The sequence below is a fragment of the Caloenas nicobarica genome, chromosome 3 (genome assembly GCF_036013445.1).
Source record: "Caloenas nicobarica isolate bCalNic1 chromosome 3, bCalNic1.hap1, whole genome shotgun sequence".
NCBI classification, from domain to species: domain Eukaryota; kingdom Metazoa; phylum Chordata; class Aves; order Columbiformes; family Columbidae; genus Caloenas; species Caloenas nicobarica.
The window spans coordinates 79,279,008-79,300,298 of record NC_088247.1 but is presented as its reverse complement, the minus strand read 5'-3'; the positions used below and the strand labels follow the sequence as shown (position 1 = coordinate 79,300,298).

General features: G+C 42.8%; 1 protein-coding gene across 2 annotated transcripts in view; it reads right to left on the bottom strand.

The window, feature by feature from the left end:
* SLC35F3 (solute carrier family 35 member F3) overlaps positions 1-21,291 on the bottom strand; it is a 178,874-nt gene that overhangs the window by 39,242 nt on the left and 118,341 nt on the right. For both annotated transcript variants that reach the window (XM_065631981.1, XM_065631982.1), the window contains one exon: positions 5,235-5,559. In XM_065631981.1, the coding sequence (XP_065488053.1) occupies positions 5,235-5,559 (325 nt within the window). The remainder of the gene's footprint in view (positions 1-5,234; positions 5,560-21,291) is intronic.

Here is a 21,291-nt window from a genome sequence, read left to right as displayed (position 1 = left end):
CAACAACAGTTCAGACATCTGCAGGAGAGATATGGATGACCACGAGTATGATAAACCTCTTGCACAATATCGACATCTTTGTTTAGTTAACCGCTTTGATACCAAGCACAAAGGTAAGCCCTGACAGACTGCTGTAGAGATCAAACTGTTTTAATCTGGAGTTACTCCTGGCTTGTATCTAACTCAGGTAAGAATGAGATGCGATATCTTTTAACTTCAAGAGTTCTTTTTGTTCTTTGGTTGTTGTTGTAGTTTTTTTCCCAACAAGCCAATGGGAGCTTGAACCATAAAGTGGTTTTATTTTGAGGAACACAAAGTAAATAGGTATTATTTTAAGGCTAATGTACTGAATTAGACGAATAGAGTTTATAAACTGAAGTTTTTTGAAAGAAAACATGCTTCACTGGGTGAGATTTGCTAAAAACAGTTGCATTCATCATGTCTTGATGCCTTTGTAGCTTATTTATGACTCTGTTAATACTGTCTGCTCTGGTGGTAAAGCTCCCACCAAAGTAGTAATATGTATCAGTAAATGCTACTGGGTAAGAGAGACTCGTGAATACAAAATGCTGAAAATAAATAGTAAAAAAGCATCCAGTCATGCCAAATGAGGCTCTCACCTTCTTTCCCCTTAGAGTTTCCTCATGGCCAGGTGGTGGTTACCAGCACTGCACGTCCAGGTTCTCTGCCTGCTGCAGAAGAGGAGGGCAATGTCCACCGTGCAGGGAGTTGCACTTGGGTATAAGTCAGAATCAAACTAATGGACCCAACTCCTGGAATTACTGGGGATGCCAGGCTAGTGCCTTGTCTCCTCCATGCTAGCAGGAATACATGTGAAACAGATTTAGAAACTGGCCCGTGTTCTCCGGGACATCATGTGAAACTGTGGCACTGATAATTTCTGGCCACTGAAGAGCTAAGTCTTGACTCTTACTGAGCCCACATGCAAATAAAGCCAAAGTGACTCTTGTGAAATTAATATGTTGGTAAACCAGAGTAAGTGAGATCTACTACAGCAGTCCTCTACCATTGCTGCCCTCAGTATTTTGGCTCAGTTTCAAAGATATAACTATACTTCGGTGTTAACCACAACTTTTTTCTTTCTTTTCGAAGAAAAATCTTCAAATTGTGAAAGACTAGTGGCAGCTAATCTGAGGTCAGTATAGAGACGAAACTCTGATTCCGTGAAGAAGAACATGTTAAAACGTGATAAATGAGGTTGTAGATCAGTGCGGTTATGTGCGATGATTCTTCCATTTACCCAACACATCAGCTCTAGTCAGGGTTATGGAAGAAATTTAGTTTTAGCTTCTGGTGTTTTCTTTAGCCCTAATGCCTTATGAAATAAAAATCAAGATCTAAATGATAAACAAATAAATAAATAATCATACAATCCATTCTGGAAAGTCCTGCCCTTTCTGCCTCAAAAAATCATTAGATAAGACTGTACCATCCAAACAAGCAAGATTTCTGAGGTATGCTCCTGCTAAAATGTGAACACAATCCTCCATTATTCTCCCAGCCAGCACACACAGAGTGAATCTTTATAAAATGTGTGTTTTGTCCTGCCTAGACATACACAAAGCTAAGCAATATCTTACAGAGATTTTAATTTAATCTTCCATGTAGCCAGGGAGCTTTAAGCTCTAGTGCTTTTAATTTAAGTTACCTCATAAATTAATAATGTAGGTATGATGGAGGTAGCTCATCAGATTAAATGTGTCATTTTATAAAGCAGCTTGGAAGCAAAAAGTATGAAGCCAAAATGAAGTAGTCTTAAATGATCCATTAGGCACATAAATCATTACATGTGTTATTTCTGGACTGGACAGTGGTTGAAATGAATGATAATTTAGTTACTGTAATTTTATTTCAGGCTAGTGAGCACTTGCACAAGAAGCGAGGGAGTGGCGCTGACCCTGGCGTGCTCTTCAGCTGCCCGCCAGAGCTCTGAGCGCCGCTGCCCGTGCGCGCAGTCCTGTGCCAAGGGCGGGCGGCACCCCTGGTACCCAGCGTGGGACAAGTTCTCCTTGGGCACAACTCTGGCATTTCCTGGAGCTGCACAGAGAGCCTACAGCAGTTCGGACATGAATGCACAAGTTTTGGTTTGCTTTGAAGAATGATTCTCTCCACACAACTGATAACTCTATTTCAGCTTAAATAGGAAGTTTCTTACCAAGCAACATGGGCCGATCAGAAATCCTTAATACTTTACATTATGGCCTAATACTTTAAATCTTATAAAGAAACCAAATAAACCTGCTTTTAAATTTAATGTGTTACTATAAAATTTTGGTGGCGAATTTATTACAATTATATGTGCTATAAAATGTGAAAAAAAAATCTGTGCAGCTTTAAATGGGTTTGTGTCCACAACAGGTATGTTCTTTTGTGAGACTACAAAACATGCAAATTCATATATTTACAGCACAATATATATACATACTGGTACCATACAATAGGAATTTAAGACCATAATAAACCATATAATCTGCATAGGAGGGACTATGTATCCATTCATTGTTTCTATATTCTATGATCCCTCTTCGGTATATTTTTCCCTAATGGTTGCTGTTCATGCTCTTCAGCTGTACAGCGAAGTACCCCAAAGCATGCACGGGCCCCGCGGAGCGGCCCAGCCCTGCCAAGGGGCAGGCAGCTGTGCAGGTGTCCTTGGGGAGCTTTGCTGCCAAAATTTAGGTGCCTGTGGATTTTAGCAGAGAGGTGGTAGATGCCCCATCCTTGGAAACATCCAAGACCAGGCTGGATGGGGCTATGAGCAACCTGATCTAGTTGAAGATGTCCCTGGTCATTGCAGGGGGGTTGGACTAGATGGCCTTTGAAGGTCCCTTACTTTACTAATGTGTTCCATTGCACTGCTAAGGAGACTTAGATGTCATATTTCTACCTTTTCCCACAACCACCTTTTCATTTATCTCATTGCAACTTCCTGCCAGAGAGCTTAGATACTATAAAAAATATAAATGAAGGTGACAGATAAAAGAGGCAGTAAGTGATTAAGCAAGTTGCTTGTTAGTCCCAGGTCAGGATTGTCTTATTTTAACTATCCAGAAGCTCACGCAATGCCTCCATTATATGTCCAACTGTGCTTGGAGTGCAGCTTTCCTGAAGATGGTAATGCCTCATATAGAGCTGCAAAGTCTCTGTATCTCGCTCTCTCTCTATATATACACACATATATATATAATATGCAAAAAGGGACAATAATTAAGAGGGGATGCTGGAAATCAATGCTTGGGTTTTCAGATATAAGTGCATGTGACATCTCAACCATGATGGAGCAGGCGGATGAATAGTAATTCTTTTTACAGTAATTCTTAGTACAGGACCACTGAAAGGTCTCAGTGTAGATAATGGACATGCTGAAGCATACGCTACATAAATGCATGTCAAGGGACAGTCCTCCCTCTGAAAGAGTGTCTCATCCAAACAAACAGAGAGTACGAGGAAATCAGAAATCTGCAGTGACTTGCTCAAAGCCACAAACCAAATCTTCCTCAAAGCTAGGAACCAAAGCCATATATCCAAATGCCCAAGCCTACTCTGACATCAATAAAAAACTCTGCAAATTAACCCTGTTCAGTCTGCTGATCAGACACAGAAATACACGTATTTCACTAAGCCTGGTGCAAGCTCACTTGTAATGATGTCCCCCTGCATCCCAAACAGGCTGCGGAGTTTGCACCTGCTCTTCAGCTTAGCCATCATTTAATTAAATGGAAGACATAAAACTACCAACCATATCAATTAACGGTAGCAACAGAGAGTATAATGCTCTGGCTTTAACCCCAGGGATCTGGAAAACCACAACTGCTCACTCCAGAATTCAGCAGTATTTAAAACGTTATCTGAGAGCAGCTGGAAAGAAAAATACTTAAAACCCAAAGAAATGAAAACGTAGTTGTTTTGGGCTAGTATTTGTAATTGTTTTTAGATTAAAACGTTGCTTTCTCTAACCTACATGCTTCTCTCATCTCTGAAGCAATCATGTTTGCTGTGGAGTAAACGACAAATACAAACTGAAGACTGAAGTGCAGGAAATACAGTACCTCATGAAAATGCCTTTAAGACTTCTGGCTATTGCTTTAGGACCTGCAGTGAACAGTGAAATTCCTTTATCTGAAGCTCCTGAATGATTTAGAAGATGAAGAAACTGTAATGATGACTAAGCAGCACAATTTCAGCATTTATAATCTTAAGACTAGTCATCTGAGACAGAGCATTGCCCGAGTACCCCTGTTTCTTAGATTTTTTTCCGGTAGTGAGTTTCCACCTCGCTGCTGCACAGCTGGGAGCTGAGAAATGTGTACTTGTCACTGTTTACTTTCTCAGCTACTTCATTAAAAGGCTGTGAGCCCCACTGCGTAACAGAAGGGGAAAACGTTGTTCACATCCTTCCATGCATCGGGGAAGCTCTCTGACACGGGACATCTTGATGCCTGAGTCATCCCATCTGTCCCAAACACCTCTCAGGCCAAAATGAGATGAGGCAAAGGAGCGCTCACCAAGGGGCAGTCCTTCGAGCAGCCAGAGAATCCACAGCCCCTCGCGGAGTTCGGGCACTCAGGGTTTACCGTGAGCGCTTCAGGCGTTGCGAGTTTGGCTTGCTGTGAAGACAAGGTGCGCTGAAGACAAGGTGCGCTGAAGACAAAGTGCTGCCTTTGGTTATGACTGTGCTTCCTCCCGGAAATAAACACAACAGCTCGAGTTTAACTGGGATCAGAGCTTTGCCTTTGATGTCAAGGGCATAATGCCAGGAAAATACTGCAATACTTTTTACTGGGCTATTCAAGGCACTGCACTAGCCCTGAGTTTGGGGAAAAAAAAAAAAAAAGGCTTACTTAGCTTACTCAGAGATTGCCATAAAAGTCAGCTGTGGGTAGAGGAAGAAGGTATTAATTAAAAAAATGATGCTCACAGAGGTTTGAACAGAAAACTCTTGAGAAGCCATTGCAGAAAATGCAGACTTTCATTACATGACCTGTATGTATTGGAAATAAACCTGGATTTCTTACTGTTGGAGTAATATTGTATTAAGAATAATAACATACCACCTAGCACAGGACACAGAATGAATTCAGAACATCCTTTAACAAATCTAAAGGAGAAAGCAAATGCAAGTTTGATTTAACCGGCTGATCTGAATAAAACGACCACTAGAGGTAGGGCAGCATGCAAGAGCCACAGGAGAAATAAAACAGAAGCTCCCATACCTGTATCTTTGCTTTGGAGACTGCTTTTCAGTTGACTTAAAAACATGTCCAAGATAATACAAAGGAAAGAATAAAAAGTTCCAGTTTGTTGCAAACCACGTTAGAGTGAAGGGTGCGTCGAATTTCTTAAAGGTCAGTTTTGCTAGCTGGGTTGAGCCCGACCAGGAGGAGCAGACACCCAGGACCACGGCCACACCCCAGAAAATCTTCTTGAGTTGCGTCACGGAGCATTTCCAGCAGCATCGGTTCACCCTTCCACCGCCCTCCGCCCCGGCTTGCATCTGTGCTTCGGCTGGGGCTGGAGACTCCCGGGAGCGCTCATCCCCTGGGGAGAAGAAAACACCAGGCTCATGAAGGAAATCCAGGCTGCATTTTAGTTTTCAAATTCTATGCCCTTATGAAGTCACATGGAGCTTTACCGGCAAAAACCCCACCACCAGATCTTGACACAAAATGTCCTTTGTTTTTAGATCATTGCAAAACCTCTGGTTCATCCAAGGCAGAATTACAATGCAAATAATAATTATCACCTCTAGATTTAGAAGCCACTGGGTAAAATGGAAATGAAAATTACATGTTTCTCTGATGTACACAGAAAGGCTTAAAACATCACTTAAACTGATGCTGTTGGAATGCGTAAATGAATGAAAAATATGCCATTGAGCTTAATAAAGCAGCAAAAGGGATTACAACAACACCTGGAATCGTTATTGCCTTGGAAAATGTGGAATTGAGCAGCTTACGGAATACGGTGTTTCTTAAAAGGAGAGAGGTAACACTATTTAATCTTGAAGTTAAGCACGATCACTGCAATGTTAGTAGCATGGTGAATACTGAATTAGGATCACCAAGTATTTCAGTGATCCCAAGCAAAACAGCTCTCCTGAGGCTGTAACCAGATGACAAAAATCAGACCAACCCACAGGCTGCCCTGAAGAGCATCTCAGACTGGGCAATCCTAACTTTTTTTAGCTCAAATCGCGCACCAAATGTGACACAGCACATGGACTGGAACTTGGGCCCAGTATAACTGAGCCTGGGATGCTGCTGGAAAGCTCTGTTTCACACATGCCTTATGCCGACCGCAGTGTCCAGGGTTCCAAAGCAGAGGCAGCTCCTCAGCCATGCACCCGAGTGCCCATCAGCCCAGTTATGGACACGATACAAACCAGGTGATAATTTTTAAGGATGGCATCCACTGTATGTCTGGTTTCAAATCAGCTGCATGACAGCCATCAAAACCTCCTTCAGGCTTTTGTTTCCAAAAAGTTGTTTCTTTCACATATTAGGGCACTTGGTTTAATGAAAAGGGAATTTCTCTCCTAAAATACCTTGCCTCTTACTTACATCCTTAAACAAGAATTGTTATAGCCCTGCTACGGTACCACCATCAGCAGATAGTGTATTCAGCTCATGAACAAATGAGCTTAGGAGATTAGACGATTCGGTTCCTATGGAGATCAAAATGTGCTGGCAGACCCCAGCAACAGGCCATTGCCTTAGGGCTTTCACCTGCCTGTCTTAAATTCATCCCATCTGACATCCACTAAAGCTGTTGGTCACCCACATGCAACACTCAGCAGTGATTACTCTGAAAGCCTGACTTCAGTTTAGTTGGTTCATTCACTTAAAGGAGGATGTAATAATAATTCATGTTGAAATCCAGGAACCTACAACTTCAAAAGTGTCTAGAGGTCATTGCATGCATTGAAAGGTGAAAAGAGAAATATAAGTACAGTCAGGACAATGAGAGAGACTGTTATTGCCAAACATTTATATATGTTCAAGGCAGACTAAGACAGATCCACACACAAAAAATCCTTCCTTATCCTGGTAAGAATCAGTATTTGGAATGGAAAATCTCTTAAAACCTCTTATTTCAGGTTAATCTAAATTTGTATTTATATGAGCTAATATATTATTAAAGAAAAGGTTTATTCCGATGGAGAGAACTATTTAATTATTTCTTTATATATAAGAAATGCATGATCTGAGCTAAGAAAACTGTGGCCTCTGTTTGATACGTTGAAATCTAAAAGGAGTGTACTGCAGCAAAGGTAAAAACATCTAGTCTTTTTGAGCAGATTTAAGAGAGATGGGGATCTTGCTGATCTCTCTACTTATTTCAGTTTTCCATAGAAGATTGTGTGGGCAGTTTCCCACTTAACAGGAGATGCACCAGTAGGCCAATGAATTACCAAAAGTTAATGTGACTTTGTATGGAAAGCTTATAAGCTACCTGATAAATGTTAGAAGATGCTAGAATTGAGAAAAGGTTGCCTGTGAACCCTTAGCTCATTCAAAATAATTTAAATACGTTTTCTTTGTAATACATTGCTTGTAACTAATACTTCCTGCCTCACTTGCTGCACAGGGCAGTCAGGGTTCAGTTTACCGAACAATGGTTCATTTATTTATTTTAACTTCACCATCTAATGGGCAGCTGCCAGTGCTTTCTTTGCTGGCCACCACACAAGTCCTGCAGCAGTTACTGAATTTTTCCTTTCCTCTCAAGCTTTTCTACTTCACACATCCAAACAAACTCTAGCATCCTTCCCATGGACCACAGGCAGAGCTGGGCACAGAAAAAGTGAATCCAGGCAGCCAGGGTGCCAAGCGAGAGCTTAGGAGGTGTCTGTGACACTGTGTCAACACAGAGAAGAGCCTCCTTCCAGTCACAGTTTGCATCTCTGCACCTGCTTGGAGAGGTAGGCAAACATGTCCCTCCTTCTAGAAGACAGCTAGCAGGGTACCTGCTGTCCCCATCTTCTCTGCAGTTATTCCCTCAGGAAGCAGGAAAACAGGATTTAAATCCCTTCTGCTGAAGATACTTCACAGCAGACAACATGCCTGAAGCCACTAGGGTATATGATATCCCAAGATGAGTAGGTGCTCTGAATCACAACACTGAAGCTGTGTTATTTTTTCTAAAATAAGAGTTGATCACTGCGACAGCAAGATAACGTCTGGCTCTCTGGCCCAGTAGTCTTGGCAATCACTGAAAATAGGGAAAATCACAACTATACCATTTGATGCACCAGACACTCAACATAAAATAACTGTGTTTGGTGGACACCCCACAACAGACACTGACGAGGATCTTCTCCCCACCAAGGGCTGAATCTGCCTGCCCTGCTCCCCATTGCTCTGTGCACACACGCATAGGTCAGCAGTTCACATCACTGCTTTTTAACTCAGTTCCATGGCAACTTTACTGATGTTTTCTGTACTTGAGAGGTAAAATGACTTGTCCACGTACATTTAATTTTGTGTTAATACACCAACAAAGACGTTCACTTTCAGCAAAAGACAATACTGCATGTCTCACTTCTAAAGTGATCTCGAGGATTACATTTCTAGGGGTCCTCATTCTTCGGATGCATTTACATGCTGGATAGAGTAAAAGCTTATCCCAGGCATGATACGTTTACCCCACATTTTGGGGTAAAAATCGTTGACCTCAGCAGTTGCAAGCTGAGACTTCTTTCAGCTGTCAGTGAAACTGCATCGTGCCCTCATGATTTCCTGTGCTGCCGGAGGGCTAGATTTCCAGTAGATGCAGCACTGTCCTGGAGGACACCTGGGATGTAATCTGCCTCCAAAAAACAGATTGTCTTCGGAAATGGCGGCCACTACAGATGACATACACCTATGTGGTCTCATACTCATTTACTGTGCTGGGGACTTGCCTGCCAGCTGGCAGGCATAACACCCAGAGGTTTAGCTTTCCCTGCCCAGTCTGTGTCCCCCCACGGGGACATTTTTCCTCACCCAAATTGCAGGTGCACAGATGGGGTGACATCAAATCCACACATGGATGAGAAGCTCCTCTCCCTCTTTGTAATACTGCACAAGGGCCAGCTGACAACGGAATACACATGAATTTAAAGATGGCAAAATGGCTTTTCAGAACGAATGAGGCAGGACACTAAATAATTTTATTTCTGGACATCTCCTCCAGACTTTTAATGGGTTTCTTCCGTTGCTCCTTGCAGCAGACTGCTCTGTATGCTACTGTATCCCTCGGAAGAACAAATCAAGATGCTGAGACAGAGGAAAAATTATCTTGCTTTTACTAATTTTGGCTGTTCATTCCCCCTTTTTGTTCATTCATTTTCCTGTTTCATAAATCTCAACTGGAACCACTCCTCCTCCTTCCCTTTCAGCCCAATCTCTCTCCCACGGCATTCAAAAGCAACAGAAAGAAATCACCTCCAGCGCTACTGCCAATGCCATTACCCACAAGGATCCCCAACCCCAGAAAACAGCTGTCCTTCTGTTTCCTCCATTATGGGTGAGACCCCTCTCAGCTGACTTCAAATACCAGTGGGAGGGACATTTAAACCTGAGCTATTCACTCCACTTCTCTCAGCTGAGGCCATGGAAAAAAACAGGCACTGGAAAGCACTACACATTCCATGTAAGGTAGATGCCTTAGATGACGTGCCCTTTCTTACTGACTAACAGATGCTTGCACTGAGTTAGAGAAAACCCACCCTAGCAGAGATAACACCTTTAAATAGCCTGTCCACACCACTTCAAAAGTGCTTTAAGGCTTAAGACTCTTGTGCACAGCTAGTCAGTCAAAGGCTTACCACAGGACCACACTGCACCTCACTGTATATGTTAAAAATGTGATACTCATGAAAACCAAGGGTGGCATTCATCTTCTCAGTTTGAGACATCTGCTGTGCAGACTTGTATATCTGAGACAGTCATTTACACTTTCTGCATAGTTAGTAGACAGAAAAAAAAGACATTTCCATAGCATGATTTATCTCCTCCTAAAGTAGATGATTAAAACAAGCCAGATTAATCACCCTCTCCAAGTGCCTGTTTCTCTCCACCAGCTCTAAACAGTCTGGGGCGACAAGCTCAGAAGTAGGTGTCTCTAGTGTAGGTGTCTGAAGCTGGTGAGATGAGCCCCACCTCTCCATCGCTGCTGTCAGGAACAAAGTACAGCCACCGCAGACAGCACTGGTAGGCTCGGTGCTGGGCCCCACTACATGAACATATTTAGCTGTCACCAATGAACTGCTTTAGCTGTTGCCATCTAGTCAGCAAATTAGTAAATGAAGTACTACAAAAGTGCTGTGTGCCCTTGCAAACCCTGCAGAGTGAGAAAGTGACCCTCACAGACTAAGGTCCTGCCTATTAGGGACTGAAACATGTGCCTAATGATAATGTACAACTCTGCCAGCTTCCCCAGGTTATGAATGTCCTTCAACGTAAGCATATTCTTAAACAGCTCTTTAAATCAGGCTTCTGGAAAAAAATCTGACAAAAGGAAGAATCTTCACAGGTCTCTATGACAAATGAGCCATCTTCAAGGCATTTCCATTTTGCCAGCCTCTCAAATGTTTTCTAGCTGCTTGGGCATTGTACAGACCAAGTTTGTAAAACTTGGAAAACTCTTATATGCTTACCAGAAATGAGAAGGTGCTGAGGTCCCGTAACATCTGTCCTTTAAGACAGTGCCTGACCCTCAGCATGGTTAGGGCTCCAGAAACCTGTGACATGCAGGGGGATTGGAGCTGGACACTACACAAGGTATATTCTCACAACCTTGAATGTTGTGTGACTTCTTCCTCACCCAATAATTACAACACAGAGAGATCACTGGGAGACCATTAGTTTCAACACACTTACCGCTTACAAACATACCTAAGAACACACACAATTACTTCTGGTGGTGGTTTTCTGGACTCACAGTACTATTTGCCTCAGTAGCAGACTCCAAAACTCCTCAAAATGTTTTTATGCCATTTCTGTCTATAACACTAGCTATGTGATATTTAGCTGACCAGGATTTTTGAGCTAAGCTGTTAAAATATAGCTGAGGCATCATCCTGTGAGGAGAAGATGAAGTGCCAGATCCACAAAGTGATTTACATCTCTAATTGCCACTGTGGTTGTCTAAATCTGAAATCATATTTATTCAGATATGTTGCCCAGGCATTTTCTTCACAGTTGGTCAGATTGAAGAGTGAGGTCTTAGGGTCTCTTCTGTCACCTGGCAGATAACCCAGTAGCTAGTGCAGCCTTCTCATGCCACTGTCCATGATGACCTCTCATTTCGCAGTTCATCCTGCTGATAGCTGGTTTTAAGGAACCGTTAATATTTCATTTCAGAAGCCACTAATCTCCATGTACCAACCTTTCCAAAGGCCTATGTCTCTGCTGCACACAACAGTAATGAGAGCACGCACTGTCTAACTTCTGCATCAAAGGATCCCTTCTTCTCCAAATTAGCTTTAGCTTTGCCAAAGCTGCTTGCACCAGCTGTATCCTCCTCCCAACCCCACTAGAGCTCCTCGGATGGCAAAGAATCTGGTCCTGGGCATGCATAAGCACTATGACTCCAAAGCAGGCTTGTGCCTCTCTTACACCCAGACCCTGTCAGGATTCAAAGACACATTTGAGAGTTTCCACCTCTCATTTTAAGAGTCATCTCCAAGAAATACTTCCATTCTGTATTTGAAGGAGTCATTGGAACAACGCCCAGGGCCTCACTTTTTTTCCTCCAGGCAAATGACCTTCTCACTTCACTCTTTCCCAATAAATAAAGATGTTTTCTATTCTGAGCAGACCAGCTTTGCTGATACCTGGGTTCCCCTGGTCTTGGAAGGCCTATGGATCAGGGCACCCACTTGGGCAAACAGGATCCCTGCTCCTTCTAGCACAGGCGGTGGGAGGCTGCTCTGCACACTGAGAAGCTGAACAGGAGGACACACTCCACCTCCACTTTTTGAAGGAAAGGGTTCAGCCACTTAGCTGCCAACTCAACTCTGGAACAGAGTGGTAAGTGCTAGAGAGATTGAGCGACAGTGAGGAACAAGCATCCGGGCACGGCATAAAGCACACGTCTCTGCTCGGCATTACCTACAGGGCAAGCTGGATGATTCATCCTGCAGCCTCACTGGTGTCCTCTGAGGAGGGGCAACAGGCACATTGATAAAGGACATGCAGTTGCACTTCCTAGGTTTTTAAGAGGCTTCTGACAAAATCCCACTCCAAAGGGCCTTACAGAAAACAAGCAGTCAAGGAAGGTGCTAGAATGGATCAAAGGCTCAGTACAAGAGAGGGGGCCAGTGAGGAGTAAATACAGCAATGGGGGAAGTAGCTGAAGCTCTGCAGAGGTCTGCTATGGGACCTGCACTCTTTGCCATAACTACAGGCAACCTGACCAAGGGGGTGAGCGGGGAGGTGACAAAGTTTCCTAACGACATGAAGTTAGGCAGGACAGCAGAGATGAGGGCCAGCTGTGAGGGAGGCCAGGCTACGTGACTGGGTCATAAATCGGCAGATGGAGAAGTGTGCTGATATAGAGGTGTGGGTGGGAGTAAACAATCCACATACTGCACACGCAGCGATGGGCTCTGGTCATCGCCACCAGAAATCCTGAGCCCTTCACAGGCTGCTCCACAAAAAGGGCAACTCAGTGTTCAGGAGCAGCCAAAAAAGCAAAACGACTGCCAAAAATTGCTAGGAACAAAGCAGAAAAGAGAGAAAAAAAGGTTTTTTCCTACATCTGGGAAAACTGCACCCACACTGTGAGAGATGCATCTCAGGCTAGAAAATACACCTTCCCGATCAATTCCACCAAGCTGGAGACGGGACCAGACGGACCTTTGGTTGGGCCCCATATGGTGGCTGTGTGTGTGATTTTTGAGGAAATTGCTCTTGGGCTCCTCCGGGGAATTGTGAGTCCCTGTGGGTGGCTGGTGGGTGGGATTGAAACGCTTAGTGCTGCAATGACTTTGGGTTTTTCTGTGCACATTTCCCCAACTTTCAAACCACAGTCATTGCTGAAGGTCTAACAGACCAGTATTATATTATTTAATGAATACAAATTAATGTGTCATAATCAAAAAATGACAAAACTGCATAGCCTTTTACTAAATCAGTTTTAAAATGAGAATATTTGGTCAAAATGGCATGCGCATATGGATTTTTAGATGCTTTTGGGGAAACTAAAAGTTTAGAGCACTTTCTTTAAATACTTTGCTTGTACAGGAACAGATAAAAATAATTTTACTTAATTTGATCATGGATGGCACGACTAAATTAAGAATAAATCAATACAGCAGACAGTTTTAAATCCACAGTAGAGGTTATTTTAAAGAACAAAGCCAGGGTATTAACCTATTAGGTCAGACGGTCTGAATTTGCTTGAGGTTACAGTATAAGGCGTGTAGCTATCTGGAAATGGGGAAAACTCCATAAATATAGATTCAAAGCGAGAAGAATGCAGTCTCAGTTCAGATTCTATTTTTCTACTGGAATTCATAGTCTAAATTAACTAATTATACAAAATGAAGTGTTACGATAATCTATGCAGGAAATTCAAACTTATCTGATCATCTCACCTTAATTTCAACAGGGTAGGAAACAGGCCTGTTGCCTCAGAGGCAATCAAAATGGTTCTCCTGTCCTCTTGTCTGTGGAAATCTGTCCCATATCACTGATACCACCAGATCATCCATATAGCTTAACTTGTACCAAGTAGGCATAATACAGCATTTTCTAACAACTAATGGTTGTCATATATTAATTCCCATTTTACCTCATGCTAAATATTGTACCTAAGCTTAATAAGAGTTGGAATTAAATAATCTGCACATATTTGTTGAAGATAGGGTAAATTCTCCTCCTTAGCATAAATATTTCTTTCTTCCTCTGTCGAATACTCCAGCAAGGCTTCCTGCAAAACATACTATTCTAATTCCTGCTACTGATAAAGAGAGAGGTGAAAAATTATCAACTCCACACTGCAGCAATTTGGACTTTAACCCATTTAATTTATCTTCAGAAGCAACTGCTTAGAAATTCTATTAAAATCGCTGCACTCGAATGGGACTCATTAAAATATGATATTCCATATTGTGGGGTGGGGAGTTCCCTTAAATACTGTCCTTTTTATTATTTTATTATTAATCAGAATGCATGCCTGGAGTCCAGAGTGAAAACTGAAGATACTAGGTGCTTATTACAGTATCAGCACCATGGTACTTGAAAGTAGTAGCCATAAGAGCACATAAAGAAAAAACCTGATTAGGAGATACATATTCTTGATAGTATCGGAAAAGATATTTCTTTTTCTCATTATTCTGCATTCTTTTCTTGAACAAAAATTGGACTGAAGCTTACAGTGAGCTACCTGGCGAGGTCACTGGGAGTTTCACCATTGACTTTGAGGAGACCAGCATCGCTATGGAAGTAGAACTTACGTTGAAACAAAAATGAGCTATGACCAAAACTGTATTCTGGGCAAATTTTAACCAGAGTCTGTGCAAATTTCACCCTGAACAAAGGTCTGAGAGATGACTGTCTGTTCTGGTGAAAAAAACCCAAATTGAACTGTCTGCAGGCAATTACAGGATTAATTAGCCAGGCATCTGAGTGCCATGCATCTTTCTTGAGTAATAGTTTTATCTCCAAGGGAATTCAGATACTTATATAAATAGCACATTTATATCAGTACATATATATAGGTATAATATCAGGAGGTAACTGAATTCATGCTAACTGTGGAGGCTATGCTGGCTGCATTTTATCAAAATCAAGACAGTGCTCTTTCTCCCTTATGGAGCTTTCCAAAATTCAGAGCTGCTTGTCTTTAGGTAAACACAGCTTTAGACAGAAGATTTTGCTATAGCCCACTGGTTTCCTGCATACTAAATTCATAGAATCATAGAATGTCCTGAGTTGGAAGGGACCCACAAGGATCATCCTGTCCAGCTCCTGTCCCTGCATATGACAACCCCACAGTTCACACCACGTGCCTGAGAGTGTTGTCCAGTCTCTTCTTGAACACTGTCAGGCTTGGGGCTGTGACACCTCCCTGGGGAGCCTGTTCCAGTGCTCCACCACCCTCTGGGTGAAGAACCTTTTCCTAATGTCGAACCTAAACCTCTCCTGGCACATCTTCCTGCCATTCCCTCAGGTTCTGTCATTGGTCACTAAAGAGAAGAGATCAGCACCTGCTCCTCCTCCTCCCCTTGTGAGGAAGCTGTAGACTGCAATGAGGTCTCCCCTCAGTGTCCTCTTCTCCAGACTGAACAAACCAAGTGACTTCAGCTGTACCTCATATGGCTTCCCCTCCAAACCCCTCACCAACTTTGTGTCTCTCTTCTGGACGCTCTCCAGTGGCTTTATATCCTTTTTATCCTGTGTTGCCCAGAACTGCACACAGTGCTCCAGGTGAGGCCGCACCAGTGCAGAGCAGAGCGCGACAATCACCTCCCTGCCCGGCTGGCAATGCTGTGCTTGATACATCCCGGGACACGGGTGGCCCTCTTGGCTGCCAGGGTCACTGTTGGCTCATGTTCAACTTGCTGTTGACCAGAACCTCCAGATCCCTCTCCGCAGAGCTGCTCTCCAGCATCTCGTCCCCCAGTTTGTATGTACAGCCCGGGGTTCCCATGTTCCAGGTGCAAAATCCGGCACTTGCACTTGTTCCACTTCAAAATGTATACCTATTCCTTCAAGAAGAGTCAACATATAACTTTGGTATAACCAAAGGGTACTAGATCCCATGGCGAAATCCATGCCTTGAGTAGGACTCATAATATATTTCCAGGCTAGGTACCCCTGCATTATGTCCAGGTAGAGTGGACTCAAGTTCCTGGAGTGGGGCAGTTAACACTGGAGGAGGTACCTGGCATCTCCAATACATGGTGCCAACACATTTGGTGGGCAGCTCTGCCTAAAAGCAAGCTACCTCTGCACAGCTAAAAATGCTTTTTTTTCCTTTTTCCTTTTTTTTTCTCTTCCTATATGAGACTTATAACTGGAAAATGGCTGGGGAACACATTTTGAGCAATCATAGACTTTTATGTTGAACAACTAGTCTTGTCTGAACTCTGGCTCTTATACTGAACTGCTTCTATGCTACGAATCCTACTGTCTACAATTATCAGCCATTAGGAAAGATGGGCAAAAGTTCTGGCAGCCAAGAGGGCAAACCACATCCTGGGGGTCATCAAACACAGCATCACCAGCCAGTCAAAAGAGATGATTATCCCACTGTATTCGGCGTTGGTGCTGAATGCATCCAGGGGAGAGCAACAAAGCTGGTGAAAAGGCTGGAAAGAATGTCCTGTGAGGAGCGGCTGAGGACTTTGGGCTTGTCTAGTGTGGAGAAAAGGAGACTGAGGGGTGACCTCATTGCTCTCTACAGTTTCCTGAGGAGGGGACGTGGAGAGGGAGGTGCTGAGCTCTTCTCCCTGGTACTCAATGACAGGGTGCGTGGGAATGGTTCAAAGTTGCACCAGGGGAGGTTTAGGCTGAATATTAGGAAGCATTTCTTTACTGAGAGGCTGATCAAACACTGAAACAGTCTTCCTAGAGAGGTTGTGGATGCCCCAAGCCTGTCGGTATTGAAGAGGCATTTGGACAATGCCCTTAATAACACGCTTTACCTTGGTCGGCCCTGAAGTGGTCAGGCAGTTGGATCATTGCAGGTCCAACTGAAATAGTCTGATCTATGATGATACCTTCTTTTATAAGAATTATAAAATGAAAATAGAAGACAATGAATGGTGCATTCTGGTGTCTTCATATTTATTTTTCACTAGTTATTGTTCCAGCTTCTTAAGGGAGAAATCTATAATTAAACAGATGGATTAGTAATTTGCTTATTTTTTTGAGAGCACATGCCTAAATTGATTCAAGATGACTAGAAAATGCACCTTGCTTCATTTAAGGACAAGTGGGTGAAATGTAATGGCCTGTGATCTATAGAATATCTGAGAAGATGATCCAATGGTTGCTGTTATTCTTAAATTCTGTCACTGTAAATGAAACTATTGTTTGTCCATAGTGTGTACATATTGGCTTATTTCAGCCACTAAAGTAAGGAAGTTTGGATAAATCTTTAATAACTTATCTTTCTGCTTCATGATGCATTAAAGCTCCTGCTCTGGCATTACTTCGGTAACATCAAAGTGGTCTCATTTTATTTTTATATCATTTGGGGAGGGGACATACAGTGCAGAAGTAATGAGTCATCTCCAAACCTATAGCTGATGAGTTTGCAGAGGCAAGGTGGCATATGAAATAACAAGTGGGACACCAAAGATGAGCTGGTGGGAATCCCCAGTGAGTAAGCCTAGCACAACCAAGAGTGGCTCATTTTGAGGCTGTTTAAAGCCACATGGGAAGGGAGCCAGTTGTTATGCAACAAGAACTCCTCACGTCTTTGGAACAAAATCTTGGATATCTGCTCAAATATGCTGTTGTGTTAACTGAAAATACTGCAACAAATAGGAAAATCGGGCAAACGTTGCCCTGGGGCAAAGCCAGAGTGTAATTACTGCCTGTGCGCACTTAACACTCAGCACTCACAGTAAACACGGAAGAGGGTACTGCTTTTCCATCAGGGGAGCAAGTCACATTGACTTTACCCTGTAATAGCTGGCAGGTACCATGGAGAAGCAGACACACAGCAAATTTACACCCCCATTAATTCTGGTAGCTGCACGCAATCTTGTTCCCATTACATTCACTCCCAGATCATCACTCCATCCCAGCTCCAGTCAGGAGCAAGTGAAGGCTGCTACCACAAGTATGGAGTAAGTACAAGGCGTGTTTGATGGTCTCCACCCTGATCATCAATGTTCATATCTAAGACTGTATTCTGTGCAGGAAGACAGGCTGATGAAAAGCAAAGATTTTGCAAATTACTCCCCACAGAAGCCAGCACGCATTCCTCGTGAAGGCCACTTCAGCAGGGAAGCACAAACCCACAGCCCTGGCTGAGCCACCAAACCACCAGCCTCTCCTGCTCTCCAGCTGCTTTTGTTCTCTAGAAAAATGAGCACTGCATATTTCTATAATGTACAGTTCTCACATAAAAAAGACTAGTGGGCACAATTCTTGCTTCTACAAATGCTAAATCCAGGGTGAAATTTTTACAGGGTCTGTCCTAGTGCTCAAAGTACAAACAATCGCTGCCCAACTACCAAACAATTAGATGTCACCAGCAGAACAGTGCTAATCGTTACACAGTACTTATCCAGAGATATATTTATGCAACGTTTCAGCTTACTTCCCAAAGAAATGAAGTTTTAGTAGGAACTTGAAGTCATTGATTTCAGTAAAAGAAGTCCTCTTGCACCTCTACTGCATCCATTTGTGGCAGTGCCATCCTGTGGCCAGAACACACATGTGGGAAGTTTGGGGATCTATTAATATCTATTGTAAGTCTTTTCTCACCTGCTCTGTGAAAAGATGTGCTGTTTGTTTTTAGGCAAGTTGCTTCATTCTGCAGTTTCTTGGCTGTCCCATCTGCAAAATGAGGATAACAAGAACTGCATATCTTAAGGAAGCAGGCTGCTCCTGATTAAAGTTTTTGCTGTGCTTGGGTTCTTCAGTTTGTGCTTGCTAAAGAAGTGAAAAAGATTTATTTTTAAAGTGATTCCAGTGTTGATAAGCTTATGATGAATTCCCTGCAGGCATGTAATACATTAAAGGCCAAATTAATTTCTCATTTGCACTTGTACAAATTCCCTGCAACTCCCGTGATGCAGACAAGGTTACTCCAGCTGAGTATGTGGCAGAATCTGGTTCCGCAGCAACTCAGTTTAGATATTTACATGTAATAAATGAAAGTACAGAGGTATCATTTGCATTATAAGCAACTCTGAATATCACCAGTCACACATCCCGAAGTATGCTATATGGGAAGGCTGCAATACCATTTAGTTGGTGTTGGAAGCTTGGGAATACATAGCTCTACTTAGGGCCTAATAAAGCGGAGGATGGCTTTTCTCTGGCAAGGTGATTGTCCTGCAGCTCCTCATGAAAGGTAATGTCACCTGTCTCTGGAAGATTCCAAGATGCAGAGTTACAATAAAAATATTTACCTTCCCAGGGAAGGGAAGTCAGCCCTCAAAGCACACTGTGCTTTCAGGTACAAGTAGGGTGAAATCTGCCAATTGATTGGTCTGAGAGGAATGGCCACTGGGATACAGAAAGAAACTGGTGAGAAAAACAACAGAGAGATGGGCAAGCACAAAGCAAGCACTAAGCCTGCATTTCTCAAAATGTGAACTGTGTGCAACGGTACCAGGCACAGAAAACACATGGTGTGGTTACTGCCTGCCTGAGTGATGCATGTAGATACAGTTGTCTTTAAAAGTGCTGGTACAGCAGGCTCAGTGCATACTGATGATTCAATCTTTGAAATAATTCGAAATGGTAGTCACGCTTCTGAAGGAGCACAAAGCCCTTATCTCCCTTTTAAAGCAAAGAAGTTACTGCACCAACAGGAAAATAGAGGGGATGCTGGAAGGCTTTGCAGCAATGAATATCAATGAAAGGCTCCTCTTGGCCAACTATCCGAGAGTGAAACATATTTCTAGTGGTTCTGCCAAAGATCCTTGAAATACTTTGATGGTGGTTGGTAGCGGAGAAAATAATCGCAACTATGAAGCAAAGTTTTTGCTGTCTTGTTCTTGCCGAATTTGCTACACCTTTGCAAGGGACTTGGCTACCAGAGAACTTTAGGAAGGCAAATCTTTGCCAGAGGTACAGCAGTCAGACCAAGGGAAGCAAGCAGTCCACAGTATGCCCACTGCCTCCCTTTATTTTTGCCTATAACTACATCATGGCTTCTTGATATGACTCTAAACACCAGCTGGCAAAATTAGTCAATATTAGTCTGAAAGGAAATGTTATCAATTGATTTGGAAAGAGAAGCTCTTAAACAAAGCCAGTCTGTTTTATTAAACGGAAGCAAACAACAAAGCTTGGAGAAGAGGAGACTGAGGGGTGACCTCATTAATGTTTATAAATATATAAAGGGTGGGTGTCACGAGGATGGAGCCAGGCTCTTCTCGGTGACAACCAACAGTAAGACAAGGGGTAATGGGTTCAAGCTGGAACACAAGAGGTTCCACTTAAATGTGAGAAGAAACTTCTTCTCAGTGAGGGTGACAGAACACTGGAACAGGCTGCCCAGGGGGGTTGTGGATTCTCCTTCTCTGGAGACATTCAAAACCCGCCTGGACGCCTTCCTGTGTAACCTCACCTAGGGGTTCCTGCTCTGGCAGGGGGATTGGACTAGATGATCTTTCGAGGTCCCTTCCAATCCCTAACATTCTGTGATTCTGTGATTCTGTGAAAACTCTTACCTGCCTCTGTACAAACTCTAGGCCCTATCATACACCATCAAGGCCATTTAGGCCTTGCCATTGATGATGAAGGAAAAAAAGAATCTGAAGTAAAGAAAGAAAAGTCCAACTAGGTCAACAAAGTCCCTGGTGGGTAGCAGTAGGGTATCTGAGAGATGATACACAGAGCAGACATGGAAATGCTTAAAAGGATTCCATCTTATGGCACAAGGAAAGATTGTGTTGCTTCTGTTTCTATATAAGGTAGGCAATAAACAGTAATTGAACCAGTAGAAGAGGAATGAGATGACCCACATTTCAAAGCTGGAACCTGGTGAGTTGTTATTATTATTTATGATTCATAAAGCATGTGCAGTGCACCAAAAGAAAGGGAGACGTGCTCCCTGCCCAGAGGAGCCTCCAATGAGAACCTTCAAAGAAATACCCTACTGTACACACAGCTAACTCCAAGGGCTTTTATATATTCTAATTATAGTGTCATGAAGATTAGGCAGGCTCTTCTTTTGATCAGAAAACTGAGATCCCTTTTCCTGTCTCTAGAGCAGGTGTTTTTTATGTTTGGGGAATTCAACAGCTGTATTCTCCATAAACTGAAACAACAACTTTCAGGTCCTTCTGGTTTTCCACTTTTACTTGCTGATTTTATTTCCTTTCCCCTTCTTGGGCATTTCTGCATTTTCTCACTTTCTCCTCCATAGAGCTATTGATATAATTTTTTATTTTCCTTTCTTTGTTCCTCAGTTTATCAATATTATTATACTTTTTTTTTCTTCTTCATGAGCTTTCTATGGAGTCTCACATTCATATTTTGCCTCTTACTGTTCAATCATTCCCTTTTTTTGAGTTGTTCTTCCTCTTTGCCTCATTTTGCTCATCCCTTATTGCCCCTCCTCCCTCCATTCCTCTCAGCCAACCTTTTT